The following is a 21,207-nucleotide window of genomic DNA, read 5'->3' on the forward strand; positions in this document are numbered from 1 at the left end:
TTTTACACATATGGAAAATATTTCATATATGTGTTCATCTTTTGGATCCATAAATCATTGCTTTTTGAAACTCCAGAAAAGTCTCCGGGAAGATCCTAAAAATACCAGATACGTAGTGCTGAAAACTATGCATCACATAAGCATCTTCAGTCTACTATTCAGATCATCACCCATTCTGCCTGAGCACTGAGAATTAGTTTACTTTACACTCAAATGTTTAATATTTGCTACTAGAACATTCAAAACTGTTGATATTGGTTCAGAGTAATGGATGACAGATAAGACCAATTATGTTATAGATTAGTTGTGGATCACTAAGCTAGTGGAGGGAGCATTGCTCACAAATGCTCTTTGGATTTCTGACAAAATTTGAAAAAATTACACTTTTTGATCTTCATGCTGAGAAAACCACAAGATGAGTGACCACTACTTCCTTCTATTCCAGCTGTTTTAATCATTTCAACTCGCTATATTTCAGGATATATGAAAGAATCATCTGGTACGTCCAGTGATACCAACTGTTTATGTAATGGATATCACTGGGGGCGGAGAGAGGCTGATTTTTTATTTCATTTTTTATTCTGAATCTTGCAGAGAACTTTATTATGAAATAAGTAACACATTGAACAGCTAAAACCAACAGTAGCACAGAACATCATGTGGTACTGAAGGGATACCAGACCCATTTTCTACTCTGATAATGAAAAAAATACTTTCCTCTCTTCTGGAGTCTCTTTTCACTTGGAACACTTTGAATGTTCTTTGTTCAAATAAATGACTCAGTTAGTTATCTCTCAAGGTCTTAGCAAACAAAACATTATAAATTCTGTTTTAGGGTGGATTTTCTTTCCTTTTTCCAGGATAAACAATGGCTTAGGTGTTCCAGTTTAACAACATGCTTCATGGTGGGTAGGAATGTTTTTGTTACACTGTGACACTGGTAATAAAACTATACAGCCAATGAATGATACAATTATTTTTCAAGCCACTAGGGTGCAGAGGAACTCCAAAACAAGCTGATACATAAGCGCACAGGTCAACATGTTAGGAAATCAGCCTCAGCAGACACACCAGCATGATTGTCCCATTGGAGTGGTGTTCTGATGAACTCTAAAATTTACTCTACTTTTAGCTCGGGTTTAGTCTGGTCCTAAGACTGCACTGAACAGCAAATGTGTCACAAGACCAAACTAGGAGCTAAAAGAAGTTTAAAGGCTCTGAATAACTGCAACTGGTGTTGTTAGTGATACTTATTTGTGAGTTCATTACTACATGCAACACCTTTCGCATTACACACTCGTAATCCTTTGTTAAAAAATTGAAAGGTCCGGTGTGTAACATTTTAGAGGATTTATTGGTGTATAATCTGCTGAAAATAAGAATCATTGTGTTTTCGTTACCTTAGAAAGAGTGAGGTGAGTTCACCTCACCTCAAATCTTTCTCTGCAAAAGGCCTGTTGTTTGATCTCAAAATACAAGTAGCTTATGTAGACAGATAAGCACAAATCTTAGACATCTTACTTAACGGAGCAATTCCTGATCTCAGAAAGAGTTTACTGATGCCCTGAGTTACTGTATAAATTGGATAACGAAGGTAAGGTGTAGGACAGAGCTACTCTTCACCTTTGTGAGAAATAAACTCGCAGTAATTGTCCTTGGCGGAAGCAAAGCTAAATTTGACAGAGAAAAAAAACCCAAAAGCAGAGGTTTGTTTGCAGACGTGGGCTCCGTGACTGCAGCTTTCATAAGGGTGGTTCAACGGTGGTTCAGAGCCAAAAGGCAAATCACAGGGAGATAAACAATGGTCCAGGTTTCATTTTGATAGAAGTAAAAAAAAACTATTTAATGTTGCAAAGCCATCTGCAGCTTCAGGTACGGAGAATAAATGACTCTTGGTTGGTCTAAAAATAAGCAACACATTGAGTTTTGGACAGCAACAAAAAATCTCCAGACGTGTTAAGGTTTACACAGCACTGGGCGAGTTGACCAAAGTGTTTTTTCAGTGGTGTGATGCTAGAGTAGGCCCAGCCAAACCCAACCTGGCTGTAATTGTTGGTGCTGCTCTGCTCCCTGTTGTCCTCTTGAATGTGTGAGGAGATTTGGTCAAGATGAGGATTATTTTTATCTCTGTGCTGTGAACACTGTCACGTCCACAAATGCATTGAGAGGAAGTAAGCAAAGCTGAAGTTAATCTGGTCTCTTTTTTTTCATTTTCCTGGCTTGTTATTATCAACTAATGACAAAAATACTCACATTGTACTGTCGATACATGTCAGTGAGCTGATGTCAGTGTTTTTTAATTTTGTGTGAATTGAATCATTCATTTGGGTTGACTCAAAGTCTTATCCCTGTACATTTTCTGTGCCTAAAATCAACATCTCCACCGTCATAAATACAGCATAGAAATAGATGGAAAACAGGTCCAATTGCAGATGTAGTTTACTTTATGGTGGGATAAAGCTAGAGAAAGGTGAACAGGGAACAGATTGTTTAGGTTCATGTCATAAAGACATTTCCCATGGTATGAATGTACATTACAGCACATATATTTATTTATATGTATGTGTGAAAGGGTGGTCTTCATAATTACATGGTCTGGCTTTGGCAGTTATGATTATTAGCTGCTGTGTACAGATTCTTGAGCTCCGTTTAGACTGACAAATATTTGCGTGGTTTGTTTTGACAGTCACTATATCTGACCAGGAAAATCCATGATCCATGAACCAATAACCTTGACATGTCTTAAGCTACATATTGAGTTTAATGTGGTGATTTTGATGTTTATCGGATATTTATTTATTTATTTTTATTTGCAAACATACAGTACATATAAAAATTTTGTTCATGCTGTACCTTGGACCATAAAACTGCTGATCCTGTAGTCATTTTTGCTACAAACGTGATGGGCAGCCATCAGAGGGTTCCTTTGACCTCTCAGCAAGATATCTGAATGAAAATTTGTTAATTAGTCTCCTTTTTATAGACATGACCTCTTTAGGCATGTGGCTTTGGGGAAAAACATGCAATCCTGTGTATTGGCATGCAGTGTAGGGTTATTTTTGTCCAGTATATTTGAAAATTTCTGCATAATGGGGTCTCTAAACAGTATTGGAATTGCATAAATTGGGTTTGGCTGGGAAGCTGAGACCCTTGTGGATTCAATGAGTTCAATTGAATTCATGTGTGATGATGTTAGTAGTAGTAATATTTTACTGTAGTGAAAACTCAATTAAACTAAACATATTTATGACTTGACACACAGAATGACCTGCATATCAGATTAATCTTCAGGTTCCTGCTTTCAGATGATGTATACCAGCTCTGCGTGATATAAACTGTTGACCTGCACTCACCCCCTAAAATTCCTTTGCCAGCTCTTGAAAATATGTTTATTATGAAAAGGGCTGGAGAGGAGGAGATTCAGTCATTAAATATTACATAACAATAAACAGAGGAATGTACATCTTGGTCCATAGATGAATGATTTCGGTTGGGACATGAGCCATGTGTTCATTTATGCACTACTGTTAGTAAATGTAGTTACTGCCATTTTAAGACTCTGTTTTGATTTTTTTTTTGCCAAACAAAAAATGGGTTTTGATAACTTCAGAGTTCAGAAAATTGCGTTGGAATCCAAAAGTCAGGAGGAAATGAGGTAAATTATTTCTGAATTAAGTTTAAGTGGGTTATGTAGATTAAACTTCTAATGGTCCATGTTGGGAAATTGGGCCACTGCGGCAGTTAGTAATCCAAGAGAACAGCAAAGAAAAAAATAAAGAACAGTTACTAATACTCTTCATTATTCAGGTTGGAATTGAGTCGTAGTCTTAATCTATTTTATATTCATTTGAATGCCCTGAATAACTTAGATTTAGTTATTATCAATTTGAGAGTGTTTTGCTCTACAGCAGACAGAAAACACAGTCAACAACACAGCACACATGCATGAAAACTGCAGGAGATGAAGCGGGAGAGACAGACACAGTTCATTATCATCATTTAAAAGAATGCTGTGCAGTGAAGATGGAGACCAGGTTTTGGACTGGAAACAGGAATAGAGCAGGAAAAAGGGTTCAGGCATGAACAGAGTACAGGTATCAGAAACCTAAAAGAAAAGAGAGACATGAAGTAATAAAGACAATCTGTTGATGGGAGACAAGCTGTAGATGGGCTAGTATAATTACTGTAGGGGGTGATTGGGGACAAGTCAAGTGAGTGGGGCAAGTCTGGAAATCTGAGAGCATCTGTCAGATGGATGAGTAAAGGCAAGTTGGTGGAGTACCTACGAAATTCATGGGCCACACTAAATAACATATAAATGTGACAAAAACAGTAAATCAGAGTTTTCAAATGGAGACAGGTTTGCATATGTTTTGATTCCTCTACAGAGTTCACTGCCGTTTATGGAAACCTTCGAGGCCTGGCTCCTCTACACAAACAAACCAGGAACATGAAAGTTAATCATGACATCAAAACTGGAGAATGGGGCCACAGAGCCTTATCCATCAGGCAGCAGACAGAAGAGGAAGCTGGTTTGGAAGAACTAGTCTCCATTCCTGCAGCAATGTCTGATCACACAAATGAACAAATCAGGTAAGTTGGTAACAGATATGCATACCTATGTATTCATTAGTGTATAATGACATGAAAATAAGAATTCTTACTGTATGTTTTTGTTACTTTAAAATGAGCCTTTTGTATCTACAGATACACTCCTCAATTGTGATCCACCATGTTTCTACAGTAGCCCAGAATGGACAGAGCAGCACTGGATAGGGTCATAATATTTGTTTCTATGTGTGTTTTTTTTTGTCCTTTACAAAAAGGAAAAGGTGAAAAGTGGGAGGAGTTGCAATCAGCAACTATGCTGGATGCCACTAAAGCCTACACACTTTTGAATCAAGAGTCAGAAAAGCATCACAGTTAAAAACACACAACCCGCTCCCACATCTGTGGAAAGTACAGTGAAACAGCACATAACGTGAGCCACCTCCCTCTGATGTTTAATAGAAAGTGTGCTGATCTGTTCTCGAGCTGTTGGGGACCATGGTGTCGGAGGACAGGGGTCAGATGGCTGATGTGGAATCAGGTTCTTTTGCGGTTTAGAGTGTTTTTATTGAGCCTGGCTCCAATTAGCCTCTGTTCTGAGGTGCTTTACAGGCAGGCATGAAACATTTAAGTGTGCATAAAAGGCTACATATAGATTAACCACTGAAAAAATACCCAATGGACTGATTTAATATTTGACTGACCGCAGTGTTTAATTTTTCACCTATTTACTTAATGATGGATCAATGATTGCGTCCTTAGTTTTTGTTAGTTTTTGTACACCTTGTGATGGACACCCTACACCACTGATACCGCTGCTTCTACACACTCCATAACTTCAAATTCTTTATGATTGTTTAATTTGGTTTCATTTGATTTAATAAAGTATTGTTTAAACAAATGGTGTGAACTCCCTTTTTGCCATGACTCTCAGAGCCAGGTCATGACAACCTATACAGATATTTTTACTTGTTTTGTCAAATAACACCTCTCTGATGTAACTTGGGTGGAGCTATGAAGGTTATTATGTAAGGTCATCAGACTCCATGTACTAATGAAGGTGATAAAGTTGTAATTTGTCCATTTGTCCAGGTGCAACAAAGCTAATAAGAGATTCAGTGAGAGGTCATTTTAGTCCACAGCCAAAATAATTAAAACACCCTGTGAGGGTTTAATTAGATGTACAGAGCCATTAATAAATTATCTCAAATGGACATTAGAGGACACTAAACACAAACACGCAAGCAACCACCATCTATACACTGAGAAAGCCACAGCAACCACAGCTGGCCGCTAGCTGCCACATGTAAAACACCAAAACCTCAGCATGTGCTTGGCATCTTTTAGTAAATGGCAACTACCACTGACCATCTACAATCTGATTTTATGTCTCCGTTTTTATCTACATCTTTATAAATGTACATGGTAGCTGATGTACATGCAACCAGTTAGCAACAATACATCCCGGGGAATACACAGAGATGCAAACATTGTTAAAATATGATGTTTACTGTCCTTCTGTCCATCAGTTTGAAACTGATGGACAGAACTAGCTTCTTAATTCTAGACAAGCTACTGTATGTCTGATTTGTTGATATGTTGTATTTGTACATGTTTGTGAGTTTGCGAGTCTAACTGTGTCAGATTCAGGGATCCGTCTTCAAATTTGCTTTTAATATCTTTAACCGTAAATACTGCAGTTTGACAAATGGTTGGATTTAGGTGCAGTCACGTTGCATACATGCAATTTGCTGAATTCAGGTGTGACATCACAGCATCAAGTCTTTAACACCTTTTTAAAGGGGCCAGCCTGTGGAGGGTTTTCTGTGCAGGGCAACAAACACGTACACAAATACATGCATCTACATTCTTGTTAACATTATCGCTCAGATCATCTCTTTCTCAAACTGGTATGTAGTTGACGTACGTTAGAGTATGTTATTTTGTGGCATTATTACAGATCTCTTCAGTTCTTCTTTCTTTGTCTTCTACACACAGAGAGACATTAAACGTGATGCTGATATTGTGTCTGGTGTTTCCATGGCTCTTTATGTGTCCTGCATGCAGGAGGCCCCTCCAGGTAGCCAGCCTTCATTATAAAGCTGTTTAAACCGCTCAGATCAGGCCGACACCTGCTTCTCATTGGAAACAGCAGCAGCTGCTGCCTTGTATTCCTGAAAGGGAAGTGCAGAGCACTACGATAAAGTCTGCCCGCCTTTGATCTTTACACAAATGTCATAAAAAGGAGCTCTTGTTCAGCTTGATCACTTTTTCCTTTAGTGTGAAGGAATCAGTTCAACTACGCACACATGTTGCTGCTGTAAACTAGCTGCGTGGCTACCTACCACTAGTGGAGGAAACAATGGAGCGATAGCATTTCTGCTGTTACACAGAACCCAGGTGTAACCAGGTGTGATCCTGGACTGAATTCAACTTAAAGGGGTCAGACGTATAGGTAATTTACATTCCTAGGAGGGCCAGCTTTATTTCATATTGCCCTCATTACCATAGTTAACACATACAGATCATTCTGAAGTTACAAATGAACACAGCCAATTAAGCAGCAGTTTTTCTAAGGGCCACTGAGAAAGACTCTCACCGTATTGGTCACTGAGAATATCCCCAAATTCTATCTACAAATACAAAGTCAGGAGATATGAGTGTCTCGAATCTGATTTCAGTTTCTCTGTGATATTAAGACTTTGTTTGTGCTTCTGTAATTCAGAGAACCATGGACCAAAAATCTTCACCCTGACATCTAATAACTAGTTTTAAGAGTATTTACGAGAGACATAAAAATCTATTTTCCCTCCCTGATTTCGATACAAACAATGAGGGATGACATTACAGTCATCACAGTGGATGAAGCAGCTGATAGCTAGCAGATGCTCTCGCTGTTCCTTCAGGGGACAATGAACAGGTTCATTACAGAAGTGTGGAAACAAACAATTGCCAAAGTATGTGTCCCGTACATTAGACATCAGGACAACAAAGACAACAACCTGTAAACATGCTCCAGATTCAAATGAGGGCTCACATACAGCACGTTGTTTTCTTGACATCTCCTGTCCCTGCATGATCCCGCAATGTTTTCGTCATCCCCAGAGTGAGAGTCTTGATTGGATAACCTTGATTGCTGAGCCCAGGTTCATTGCCCACTTGCCTGGCTCTACAGTTACAAATGAAGTCTTACATGGACAATGCTAACATGTTAACAGTAAGACGTTTTTTTCTCTGACTTCCTCCCATGGTCCAAAGACATACAGGTGAAAGGATAACTGTAAATTGTCCATAGGTGTGATGTTTATGGTTGTTTATGGTTTATGGATGAGATCTTGCAACCCTGATAAAAGAAGGATAAATTGAAGAAGTACACTTGAAGCTTTTGGGCTATTTGATCAGAAGTCAAAGTGTTGGACAAAGTAACATATTAACCTCAAAGCCAGGATTCATCCTCTAGGGACCATAAATGTATGAACTAAATTTCATCCAGTAGTTGTTCAGATATTTCTGTCTGGGCCTAAGGGGTGGGTGCACCACCAAACCATGTAGAGCCACACCAGTATATTTAGCATTTTTTTTGCCTGGTAGAACTGCTCTATAGTATTTAATAGTTTCTTCTTGTATTCTGCACTTTTAGTCACTGTTAATATTTTATAACGACCTACCTGAATTTGTCCGTTACTTTATGTTTTGCTTCATTAGCCAGTGGAAAAGAAATAAAAACCTGCCTTCTGCTGCAAAAGTCCACTGATGGAGATACCTGACCTACATCATCTGACATGAGGTACTGTTAACCCCTTTGAATGAATGGAACTTATTTGAAGTGACATATTGGAATATACCATGTAAAGTGTTGTATATGGGAATCCTTGTATAAGGAAAGTGCTGAAGCTGAGAGAGAGATGCATGTGGGTGGCAGAGAGGAGGAAACTTCTCAGTTGGTAAGCGCTTCAATTTCAGCTGTTTTAAAGCATCCTGAATGCTCAGCGGGGGACAGGGGGCGTCATTATTCCAATAAAACCAAACAAAAGCATCTTGAATGGATTGTACAGTAACTCCGAACAAGGTGTCATGTATATGTACAGTACAGCTACAGAGGCCTACAGGTTTTACTACCTTAAACTTGACAGATACTTGTGAAAAAGGAGACTTTCTAGCTTTTGGCAACTGTTACTTGCAAAAAAACATAGAGAATAACCTGAAAGAACTGGAACATATTGGTTAAACAACAGGTTAAACCTCTTGGTAGCCTTTTTTCTCCAGTGTGGACTCTCTAGCTTTGACTTACAGATGAGTATCTTAAGTTGAGAGAGCAGCTCTGACCACAGAGATAATTAGACCGAGACAGCTAAGGGGCCAAAGCATCGCTCTAATTACACCTTATCCTGTAGAGAGAGAACAATGGGTCAGAACTTTACTTTTTTTAACTTTTTAAAAAAGAAAAATAGATTCTTTAGCTACAGTATTTTCTGACCGCCTGATAAGATTTTAAAGGATCATACTGCTGTTTTATCACAGAAACAATAAATCCTTCTTCAACTCCTTTTATGATTTCCTTCCATTTAGGGACATCAACTTTCAGGGACTAAGCAACTTTATGTGAGATTTGATATTTGTTACAATTTGGCGTCCCCAGTATCAGAGTGCAATACCATTGTCATATTTATATGGACAGCTGTACATGTGTATTATTATTATTACATTACTTAAGAGCAAAAACAAGCAAGATGACAACTTTGCTAACAGCCAAACATCAAGCAAGTGTAACAAAACAATGACATAGCAACCAGTTAATATTACTTACTATAGTAAGTACCAGCTTAGCGCCTGTCTTTCAGCCACTTCATGAAGCTCTCAACAATGACAACAGTGGCAATGACAGAGGATTATCATGTTATGAGTCAAAGTGGAATCAAAATGATTTTAAATATGGTATTTTATTCGTAGAAAGTTACCCCATTTTTGCTTCAAAATCAAGGGATCACCTCATAGGACCTCTGGGTACTGAAGTTCAGACTTTCCAAACAGTCACCTCTTTCTGTCATTTTGTGCAAAGTTGCCAGATGCAGCTGTAACTGCAACTGTAATCTGGTGTTCTTGAGCTGTTTCTGCCATTTGGGTTTGGCTGAAATGTAAACTGCAATTGTGTGAGGCCTGAAAAGTACAAAATAAAGCCTCAGTAAAAAAATCAGTTTCAGCTCAGTTCTTAGTACAACATGTGAGACCACTGGTCCAGTGGTACATTTAGAGAGTTAATCCTGATTTCCGTCCCTCTAAAAAAAGGCTAAAAACTTTATGTGATCGATCTTTTTGTTGTATTTGATTCTTTTAATAAAATCTTAAATTAATTCACTATTCTATATCACATGTAATCAAAAACACACTTTTATTGTTGAGTTTTTACTCAAGGCAACCCACTCTGTCTCTTTTGTTCACTTATAAAATATCTGATGTTGCGTCGTTGACCCTGATTGAAAGGGTCATGGTTACCTCAAAACCTCAAAAACTGACTGACTGACTGAGTCTCTCTCTCTCTCTCTCTCTCTCTCTCTCTCTCTCTCTCTCACTTACACACACACACTCGCTCTCTGTCTCTCTCTCTCAGCAGCAGTAACTCCTGAGCTGCAGCACTTCAGAGGAACTCTTTAAATCGGCGGCTGTGTGTTGGAGGAAGATTTTTTTTTCTTTTTCGTCGAGTATTAAAAACGTATTATTTTATTTTTTAATTATGAAGGAACTCTCCCTTGACGCCTTGTTGCTGTCTTTTGCACATTTATGTTTCCTCTGCAGTTTTCTGGATGGGGCTCGGGCTCAGGAGGCTGGTGATGATGATGCACTCCAGCGGGGGTTGACATGGCAACATAATGGGCAGATTTTTAGCATCCTGAGCCGCGGCTCTCAGTACCGGCCGTCCGGCAGAAGGCAGATCGAGTCACCCAGCCGGCCTAACCCTGTGGTCGTCGTAAGCAGCGGTAATGACACAGTCCCGGCCGCGTCCCGGGGCTCCCCTCGGGTCCCTGCAGCCAGCAGCGCTGCGCAATTGCGCACGATGACGCGCCAGCAGCAGCGGTCTCAGCAGCCATCTCCCGACGGCGACGGAGACTCTGAGCCGGTCAGACGGGAGGACATGATGGTCGGAGATGATCCATACGACCCGTACAAAGCCTCTAACTATTATCCCTATTATAACTACTACAACTCGTACCACAGACCCAGACCCAGGACTCAGCCCCGGCATGGATACGGCACCAGCTACCACCAGAACGGTATGGAAACCTCTTTTTCATTCACAGATCATCATAATGGTTAAAACTCTGTAATTAAAAGTAAAGTTTTACATCTGTAAAGGTTCATGAAAGTGGTGTAAAATTTTAGTTTTATAGGTTAATTATTCATGTAATAATCTCTTTCATGTCCATATAAAGGAAGACAGATGTTTTAGATTTTACGTCAGTCATTCAATTCAGGCTTCATCTCATATAAAGTTTGATTATAGGGCCATTTCATCTTAATAATTTTGAAAATCTTCTCTTATTTATTATTATTAATATTATTATTAAAGCACTGACTGGACAGTTTATTACACTTAATTTGATCTTTAGCATATAGCCCATGCTCACAGGGTGTCTGAGTCAGTACTGACTGAGCTCAGATAAAACCAGAAGCCACGTTTAAAAGGGCCACACCCCTTCAACTGTGATGTCATAACAATGGACAGAACAACGTAGGGAAATGATTTTGTCACCAACCTGCCATCAAAGTTAAAATGCTCCTTTAATGCATGTAGTACAGGTAGCCGTGGGTCACATCACACCATTTACACACAGAATATGTACCAAACAGTGCATATAAAAAATGAATTAAAGATATATATGAAGATTTATAACACAGTACAGGGTGCTCTAGTTTTCATTTTTTGATTCATGATGCACTCCTAGATAAAGACAACAAACCATGACTTCTACTGGTACATTTACATTTATAGATTTATACATTTGTTCATTCTAATAATATGATGAAGACTGGTTGTTGCTGTTTTTAATATTGCTGTTTTTTAGGTGAGAACTGCATGATATTATCAAGCTCTGAGCTCCTTTGCAGCAGTCTTAAGAATCACCTTGTTGTCATGTTGACATTATTGTCACAAGCTGACTGGCTAACCACTAACTAATGCCTCTCATCAAACTGAACTGAAAAAACAACAATAATCAGCACAACTGGTCAGTAATGGTGGAATATTATTATTAGATTAACTTATTCAAAATATCAAAAGTACTATAAATACCTTAATTAAGTAAAAGTATTTTTTCAGCAGTAACATGTCTTATCTTTGATGTTTTTGGATATCAATGCTGCATTAATTTGTATGTTTACATTTTAGATGTTAGCTAATTTTAACAAATGTATATACTGTTGGGTGATTTAAGTCACATAAGATAATCATCACTGTGTCTTTTCATGAGCTCAAAAAACAACAAAACAAACAAACAAACAAAAAATCAGTCAATCAGAGAGCTCTCTTTCACTGATTAGCCCCATAATTGTTGTAATTTGTATGTTCTTGTTCTGGTCACAGGTCTCCCTGATTTGGTTCCTGATCCATACTACATCCAGCTTGCCACTTATGTCCAGAGAGTTCCTATGTACAACCTCCGCTGTGCTGCTGAGGAGAACTGCCTCACCTCGTAAGATAACGCTAGCCTGCTTTGAGGCCTCTGAAGTACTGCGCACATCTCAGATTTGTTTGGTGATCTACCTAAAGAAAACTGAATTAAGTGAAACTAAATGGCAGATCAGTCTGATTATCAGGCTAATGCCCACTGGACTGCAGTTTTTAGTCATGCAGACTTTTATCAGAGGCAATTTGATTTTAGAAGGAAGAATACTGTAGATTTTGACCGATTGTGAAGCACTAATTGTGAAACAAAAAACAGTTCACCAAAGTTTGCCTCCTCCAAAGTTAGTATATTATATATATTAGTTATATTTTTTTCTACTGTCTGACTTTGATAAAGAGGGTGCAAGTTTGATTCCCATCACAGACCTGCAATTAATGTTAACAGAGAGTTATGGCTGCCTGACCCTAACCATACCATAATAACAGTCTTTCTTTAACCATACTGCAGCTCTGCAGGTATTGCAAAAGACAGTGAACATCTCTCCTCTCTTCTACTTTGCTCTGCTCTTCCAGATCCTCCCGTTATGCTCAGGATTATGAGACCAGAGTTTTGTTGAGGTTTACTCAGAGGGTGAAGAACCAGGGGACTGCAGACTTCCTGCCCAGTAAACCTCGATATGCCTGGGAGTGGCACAGCTGTCATAAGTAAGTAGCTGGCAGAAGCTAGCATGAGCAGTTTAACATTTATATGAGTGTCTTTGTTAAATAAAATGGTTTTCTAAACTTTCTGTCTTTACTGTGCCGGTGTTGTTCAGTCATTTCCACAGCATGGATGAGTTCAGCTTGTATGAGCTGCTGGATTCCCACTCTCAGAGGCAAGTAGCTGAAGGTCACAAGGCAAGCTTCTGTCTAGAGGATACTTCGTGTGACCCGGGATACTACCGCCGCTACGCCTGCACCTCACACACTCAGGTATAAACACATACACATTAAGATTATCCTAGTTTAGCACATCTCTGTTTTGGATCTACCTGCAGAAATTGACCTGACATATAACTTCTCATCTGATTCTAAAAACCAATGCAGAATCAAGCCAAAACCGAAGTAAAAAATATAATAAATAATAATGTGAACATTTGGTCCATAGTTATTTGAAATCTTTGGCTGACAAAATCCTCAACGACATATAACAGCTACAGAAGCTTGGAAAATAGCGACATTGGGCACTGATTTTGATTACTATTGAAGGACTATGAGTTAACAGTTTGAATCAAGCAGAGAGGATTATGTAGCTCTGGTTGACACTATGGATTTCTTGCGGTTGGTTTGTAAGACAAACAACCACTGGTGTTACTGATACAGGAGTTGTGAGCTGTAGTTTCCCCGGTAAACACACAACCTCCTGGAGCTGCTTTGAACTGCCAGGGTGGGCTTGGCAGAGTGGACAGGTTGGGTCTCTGAGGATGACTCGGTTTTGGCAGAGGAGTGACCCAAGTGTGGTTCCCATGGAAATGCAGTTGTTTTTTGTGGCTTTAGTGATACAGAAGTGGGTGTGGTTTCATCTAAACTGGTTTGGCAAAATGATAGACGTGGAGATGCCAAGACCCAAAATAGGAAATTATGGATTTTCATAGATATCTATACACAGTCATTTAGCTGACGCCGAAAGCAAACTACAAAGCAACTACAGAGAAGGGAACAATCAGTACAATACGAAAGTGTGAGTGCAGCAGTAAGTGCTGTGACAGTTCTTAAAGGGGTATATTTATCATGTCCAGTTGTTGGTAGTGTTGGAGAGGAGGTCCTCTCTGAAAAGGTAGAGAGGGACGCCCCTGCTCTGGTAGGAGCTGGTAGCGCGTTCCACCAACGGGGAACAACAGACGAGAAAAGTTTGAATTGGCTTGAACGGGCAGGTAGCAGAGCCAGGCGTCGTTCATTGGAGGAGTGCAACGGTCGTCAGGTAACATATGCCTGTATAAGGGCGTTCAAGTAGGTAGGTGCAGCACCAGAGACAACTTTATAGGCGAGCATTAGCGATGTGAATTTAACGAGGAATCTAATATTCATTGTAATGGTGTGTGCACAGTAAGTTATTGTTTGTGTGTGTGTGCACAGGGTTTGAGTCCCGGTTGTTACGACACCTACAGCGCTGACATTGACTGTCAGTGGATCGACATCACTGACGTCTCTCCTGGAAGATACATCCTCAAGGTCTGGAAGCTACTAAATGCCTACTGACCATTAAAAATCACTAGAGCACCATCACCATCATCATTTGTGATTTACATCTTCAGCTGAGAGCCACAGACAGGAATTGAGTTGGTATTGAGAGACAGACTAGCACATTGTTGGGGTGTGACTTTTTTGTGCGATGTGTTAATAACAAGAAATAAATACATAAAATAACACCAAACATCAGCAGAAGTGACCTCATGTACTAATGATTATTGTACTGTATTATGTTGTGATGTCCTGGCAGGTGACAGTAAATCCTAGACAGCAGGTTCCAGAGTCCAACTTTAACAACAACGTGGTTCGTTGTGACGTCCAGTACACTGGCACCGCCGCTCACGTCTCTGGATGCTCATTGTCATCGTGAGAAACAATTTCTTCTTCTTCAGATTTGTGAACGTGAGAATGAGAATGAGAATGAGATTCTAATGAAATAGCTTACTCTTACACTGGGCGGCAAGGTGCACTGTCGCCTCACAGCAAGAAAGTTTCTGGTTCGAACCTCGGCTGGGGGCTTTCTGTGCGGAGTTTGCATGTTCTTCCTGTGCCTGCGTGGGTTCTCTCCGAGTACCTACCGGCTTCTTCCCACAGTCCAAAGACATGCCTTTCATAAGTTAATTGGTGATTCTAAAATGTCTGTAGGTGTGAGTGTGAGTGTGAATGGTTGTTTGTCTCCATGTGCCCTGCGATAAACTTGTGAATTGTCCAGGGTGTATCCCTCCTCTCACCCAAAGTACATGTACATGAACATTTGAACATATGAGATGTAATTTGTACTGGTTGAGAAAACTTGATAATTGACTTTGTGTGTAAACAGGTTTATTCCTGTTTTCTTTGAAGGTCTTTGTTTGCTTTCACATAAAAATTTCAATCAAATCTAAAATAGGTTAAAAGTTGTCAGAATAATAGATCAAATTCATGGACAAAGTTTTTAACCTGTTTAATTTAAACCATCCAAATTAAAATACCACCTATTCTTAGGGTTTAGGTTGTGTGAAATTATGAAAATTAGGGGTTTTGAACCAGAAGAGACAGAGCTGTGATTTTACTAGGCTGTAAAAGCAGTAGCTGTTCTACTTACAGTATATGGCCCCCAAAATGAATCCTCAATCATATAACAGTATGTTGTAAAAAAAAAAAATCCTATAATTATTCAATTTAGATAAGCACAGAGACGTGAATATGTGTGACTTGTTCAAATCTTGTGGTTCCTTTTTAATATAACAAGAAAGAGAGAACAAAGTAAATTTTCAACCTGGAAACATGACCGTACATTATCTTTCAATCTTTAATAATCAGTACTATATAATCTGTTGATTTTGTTGTTCTTTTATTTCTTGCAGCTACTGAGATGAATTCTACAATAAGAGCTTGAAAAGAAGAAGAAGAAGAAGAAGAAGAAGAAGAAGAAGAAGAAGAAGAGGAGGAGGAAAGCTTCAAGTTACATGTAATTTAAATAATTCAAATATAACCAGATTAGAGCAACAAAGAATTATTAAAACTGTCATAAAACACCTGAACCAGGTTCTTTTAGTCAAAATGAAGCCTGAAGTCAGAGGGTGCATGAATTGATTAACAAAGTTGGACTACCAATACGTTTTTTTAATTTTTATTTTTTATTACTGAGGCAATTCATGTCAGTAAGAATACACTAGTACAATTTAGAGTTTCTGGTTTGAGTTGCACCAGCTATTTGTATATCCATGACTGAGTATGTGTGTGTTAAATCATTTCTAAGATCTTAATAACTAATAGCTAATCTGAATTAGGTTGCACCATTAAAACTTAATAAATATCAAATCTAGTAACAATTTTAGTGATTCATAAATCAGTTGCTAAACATATGTATCATCCAATCAGAAGTATCCTATGTAAGTGTAATCAGCTATAACAACAATTTTAGGACACCAAACATATTAAAGTTGCCTGCCATTGTAAATGTATCATTGATTTATTTGTATACATGGAGATGTGTTTCAGACTTTCAGAATTCGATTTGATCACTAGTAGAACCAATTTGAGGATATAATAAATCCTCATTATACATCATCATACATCAGCAAGTTAACATTGTTTTTGCCAGTTAAGCTAGTTAGGTATGCAAAAATTACACCAAACCAACTAATTTAAAGGTCCAGTGTGTAGAATTTAGTCGGAGAAACTACAGAGGCTGTGAAACTCATATAAAATGCAAAAGGTCCTACGAAGAGCTAGTGTTTGTCCCTTCTGGGCTGCTGTAGAAAAGATGGTAGACTCCATGGAAGTGGACCCCCTCCCTCTGCAGATATAAAAGGCTCATTCTAAGGTAACATAAACGTAATAATTTTTATTTTCAGGTGATTATACACCAATGGAAACAAAGTTATGAATATTATATTCCATTTCTGTCAATAGCTCCACTTAAATGTTACACAATGGACATTTAAAACTAGTAAGAACAGCTAATAAGATATGTGTGTGTTGCAATACCTGTTTAAATTTTGTGATGCATAAATCCCCATCTTAAAAACACTTGCTAAGCTAAGGCTAGACAAAGTTTGAACTTACAAACAAGTGGTGCAACCAGATCCTGGTACTTTACTTGAGCATTTTAATCAGGAGACTTTACACTTTTCCTCCATTACACTACAGAAACGTTCTACCTTTAACTCCATGTTTAGCTGACAGCTAGAGTTACTGGTTACTGATTATAATTTAGGCCTGCTTTGCAGATTTAATTGTAAACATTTGCTGAAGGAGTCTCATTTTGACCAGGAGGCTATTGAATATCCAGTGTTCTATTTTCCAAACAATTACACATAGGGCTAAAGGTCAGAGAGAGCAGGGTCAAAAGGCAATTAGTTAATTATAAAGGATTCAGCCTTTATATTATAGTAGCTGTATAGTTTTTTTTTTTTTCTAGAGGTTTACCTTCTTACCATCAGGGGAAAGTTTTTGTGATGCTGACATATGTCTTCTCATTTAACAACTACCTGTTTTAATTCCAACAAAACTATTTTATTGGAAAGACTGTTGTCGTGTTATTTTCTGATCAATGGACTGACAAAACCACTTTCTCATGATAACAAAGTAATACGTTTGTGATGACAAATAATTACTCACATGCATGTTCTCTCTGGGCATCCATGAACTTCTGTTTTACAATATGTGATTTTAATGTTAATTTAACGTTTTTAATTTGACACGTTTGCACAGTGACCGTTTCTGGGCATTTTCAGAGAAAATTGACTACAGCAGTTTCTATTTTAAACTTCCCGTAAGGTTTTATTTTATTATTTCATTATTGGTGTTGTAGAGTAGATGTTTGTTTTTTGGTGCTAAAGGTGGTTTTCACTTTGTGTCATTTTGTGTGCCTAAACCGAATGAAACCAAAAATACTCACCAGGGGGAGTAATGTGTGTGTTTCTGTTGGTGAACGCAGCACAGAGTGTGTATACTGAGTACACAACGTGTGTGCTCGGGGTACATGACAACCATTAACCACACATACCAGAAGAGCTGTGTATAGGCAAGCTCACATCTCATGTTATGAACCTGCATTACTTCTTCATATCACATTAATAAAGTTTGCTTGAATGTAAACAGTGTTTTGACTTATTGCAATTCACATTGTACTTGCACATACCTATTCTTATGAGAGTTTACAATTTGTGTATGCGAACCAGATTGGAAACAAAATATTTGAGACCGAGCCAATGGTATGACTGATATGCTTACCCAATTATGTAACCTTGTGATCAGGATGTGGTGGTCTATGCAGAGCAGAGGTCAAGAATTGCTACTACAGAACAAACACCTGCATCGAAGGAAACCATCAGAGGTGTGCCTCTCCAATGCAGCAGTGATCTGATTTGCCACATTCTGAAGGCAACTTCACGCAATGAGATAGTTTACATGCACATTGGAATAAACAGATATCCATGATGCCTAGACGACATATCCTAATGACTTTGGTGATCCGTTGACTTCATCAGGTCAAAATGTCAGTTTCTCCAGTCTGTTGGTTTATGGCAAAATACTTGTCAAATTAATAGTACCAATTACTCACCTGTATATTAAACAGACTGAGTATTATTAAAAATTATATATGGAAAAGCCAGACTAAGACTGCCAACTCAAGGCCAACATGATATATTTTGTGATTTGTGATGTATCATATGGGCAAAAGATTGAAAAAGTTAAAGTAGTTGTAAAAGACTATTACTTAAAAATATATAAAATTAAAAAAATCTTACTTAAAAAAATCCCAGATAAACGTATGGCTCAGGATGAACATGGCTTTAAAATACTGCTGAACACTAGCAAGAAAGTTATCACATGGAAATGGCTGCAGTCAAACCCTCCACCAGGGATGTCTGGATAAATAAACTGGATGGAGAAATTAAAGCATTGCTGTTCTTGCAGTAAGGCATGGCCAGATCATATTTTAGTTGCTATGGAACTGAATCATGTTTGCCATTTTTTCCAATTTATTTGTATAGTTTAACTTAACAAAACTTGAACCTTGTATGATTTTAACTGATAAAAATGTAAAAATATGAAACTTAAAGCTGTCCTGCCCTTCCCCATGAAGATGCTGACTGTGGCTTTTACTAGACTTTGACTTTTGGTGAGTATTACAGTATATTCAGAAGGCACAGTGTCTGCATCTATAATACATAATCATATATTGTGTATTTATATATTCTGTATATTATGTACAGTACTTGGTCTATAAAGCTGATTCTAGTTAGTGATAGTTTCAGAGCCTGCCACTAGATGACAGTGTTGAGGTTAAAAATGAGTGGATGAACGTAAAACCACACTGGACCAAAGCTGAGGCACGAAGGCTGTTATTATGAAAACACAGTGTACATTTATACTCGGCTGTGGTGAAACTTCTGTGTTTTTCTCCCTGACAGACTAAAAGTTATGTAAGTGAATGTATGATGTCAAATGTCTGATTATAGAGGGTGAATCAAGGCCTCTAACACTGAACCTAATGTTTAGATATTAATACAGCCAAACAAACACAATATTACACACATATTTGGAAGAACAAGAACATTTATTCAAAGAAATTCAAGAGGTGGATGTACGTGGTGGGAAGATATATTGTTACTATTATTAGGCCTAATGTCTGGTGGCCCTGAAGTGCAAAACCCAACAGCAAATTCAAAAACACAATAGCAAATCGAATAACACAACAGCACATCGAATAACACAACAGCAAATCAAATAACACAATAGCAAATCGATTAACACATTAGCAAATTCAAAACGGAAAGGGTAGGTACCCTCGGGCAACATGAATTGTCGCTGATTGGACTGGTGGACAGGTGTTATGTAATTGTTTAACACTTCAATCAGGAAGTAAGCAAAAAAAGAGAACAGGTTTTTCTTTTACAACAACAATGGAAGACATTGCTGAGAAAGGAAGAGGAAGAGGGAGGGTGAGAAAGAGAGCGGGAGGAAGAGTGAGAGATCGGGGTAGAGCAGTGTTGTCTAATTATTTTTGTTTTCCTCTATTTTATTTTTTTTCTGCACATTTTTTCTGCAATTGTATTTTTTTCAGCTTACTGTTTTGTGAGCATATTTTAGTTCACTCCAATGTAAATATATCTGCTGTGCATATGTTGCATTGACTTGTTTGGTGAAAAATAAAAAAATAAAAATTTCAATAGCACGTATGTGTATCTGCAAATATTTTTGTGCATGTAAACAATCTGAAGAATTCACTACAGTTTCAACTATGTTAGTATTATGGCAAAGCATACTAAAGATGAGAGTGCTTTTCATTATGCCCAACAGTGTGTAGTTGGTTAGACAAAAATCTGTAATACGAATGAAGTGTGTGCCATCTGGTGCAAAAGTTAGATTTTGGTTGCAGTGCTTCCTTTTGCACGATATATGAGGTATTTTACAGTTTGGGTGTGTGGTTTGGTGAATTGTGTTAGCATTTTGATAAAACCAGCCTAGTTTGCAAAATTGTGTTTAAGCAAATGGAAAAAACTGTAACAATTACATAGCACCATGTGCTACCTGTTTGGCCAGGTGGCACATATAGTGGCCAATGAGCTCATGTAGTGTCATTGTAAATGGCAGTGTTTTGAAATTGCAAACATGTGACTTCACGTCAGATTGTTGTGTCTTATGCAGAGAACCACGTTCAGTACACTTAAAAAGTGCCACTTCGAATTGCAAAATGTGTGTAAAGCAGAAAATGTGTTTAAAGTTTTGGAGATTTGAGATGAGGTTTTGCTCCCTGTGTGTCAGTTTAAATATTTGTGCTATCCATGTCATTAGCAACTGGAAAAAACTGTAGTATTTTGATTAAACCAGCATAGTTTGCAAAATTGTGTTTAAGAAATTGGAAAAAACCTGCACCTGCACCTTGTGCACAAACCGATGTAGTCACTAGGGTACTAGATGACACTATGAGGAGACCTCAAACCTACTTACGGTTAGTGTTATCTGCCCTCTGTACATGCATTCATTGTGTGATGAACACAGTTTGAACTGAAACAACCACAGTGTAACATTCTCTCCATGAAAACACGAGTTACACACTTCAACAGTGTGGCTATGATTACATATGTTAGCATTAGCATTGTTTCTGCTGTATGTTTAACTGTATTTTTTTCATTTTGCCTGTCCAGATCTTGGAGCGTCTAACTTTCAGCTTCTTCTGTCACAACGGAGTGATATGTTGGTGTTTATGTTTTTGTCTTGTGACTTCCTGTTTTATTTTGAAATTTACCTGCCCTCTCGTTTCAGGTCACTTGCCCTTCCCTTGTGTGTCACCTGTTGCCGTGATTCCTGATTGT

General features: G+C 38.2%; 1 protein-coding gene across 1 annotated transcript; it reads left to right on the forward strand.

The window, feature by feature from the left end:
• The first annotated feature begins 10,107 nt into the window (after window positions 1-10,107).
• Window positions 10,108-18,202, forward strand: lox (lysyl oxidase). The gene is made up of 7 exons (XM_019263354.2): window positions 10,108-10,817; window positions 12,128-12,236; window positions 12,743-12,874; window positions 12,985-13,141; window positions 14,285-14,380; window positions 14,649-14,764; window positions 15,745-18,202. Exons 1-7 carry the CDS (start codon window positions 10,280-10,282, stop codon window positions 15,749-15,751), a joined length of 1,155 nt encoding a protein of 384 aa, XP_019118899.1. The 5' UTR covers window positions 10,108-10,279; the 3' UTR covers window positions 15,752-18,202.
• The last annotated feature ends 3,005 nt before the right edge of the window (window positions 18,203-21,207 follow it).

Source organism: Larimichthys crocea, chromosome III (genome assembly GCF_000972845.2).
Source record: "Larimichthys crocea isolate SSNF chromosome III, L_crocea_2.0, whole genome shotgun sequence".
Lineage (NCBI taxonomy): Eukaryota > Metazoa > Chordata > Actinopteri > Sciaenidae > Larimichthys > Larimichthys crocea.

What these genes read in the sequence shown, in the direction of transcription:
- lox (XM_019263354.2), top strand. Translation starts at nt 10,280, where the DNA reads ATGAAGGAACTCTCCCTTGACGCCTTGTTGCTGTCTTTTGCACATTTA. An exon ending in GAGTGGCACAGCTGTCATAA is followed by an intron (nt 12,875 to 12,984) that starts GTAAGTAGCTGG and finishes GGTGTTGTTCAG; the next exon opens with TCATTTCCACAGCATGGATG. An exon ending in CTGGAAGATACATCCTCAAG is followed by an intron (nt 14,381 to 14,648) that starts GTCTGGAAGCTA and finishes ATGTCCTGGCAG; the next exon opens with GTGACAGTAAATCCTAGACA.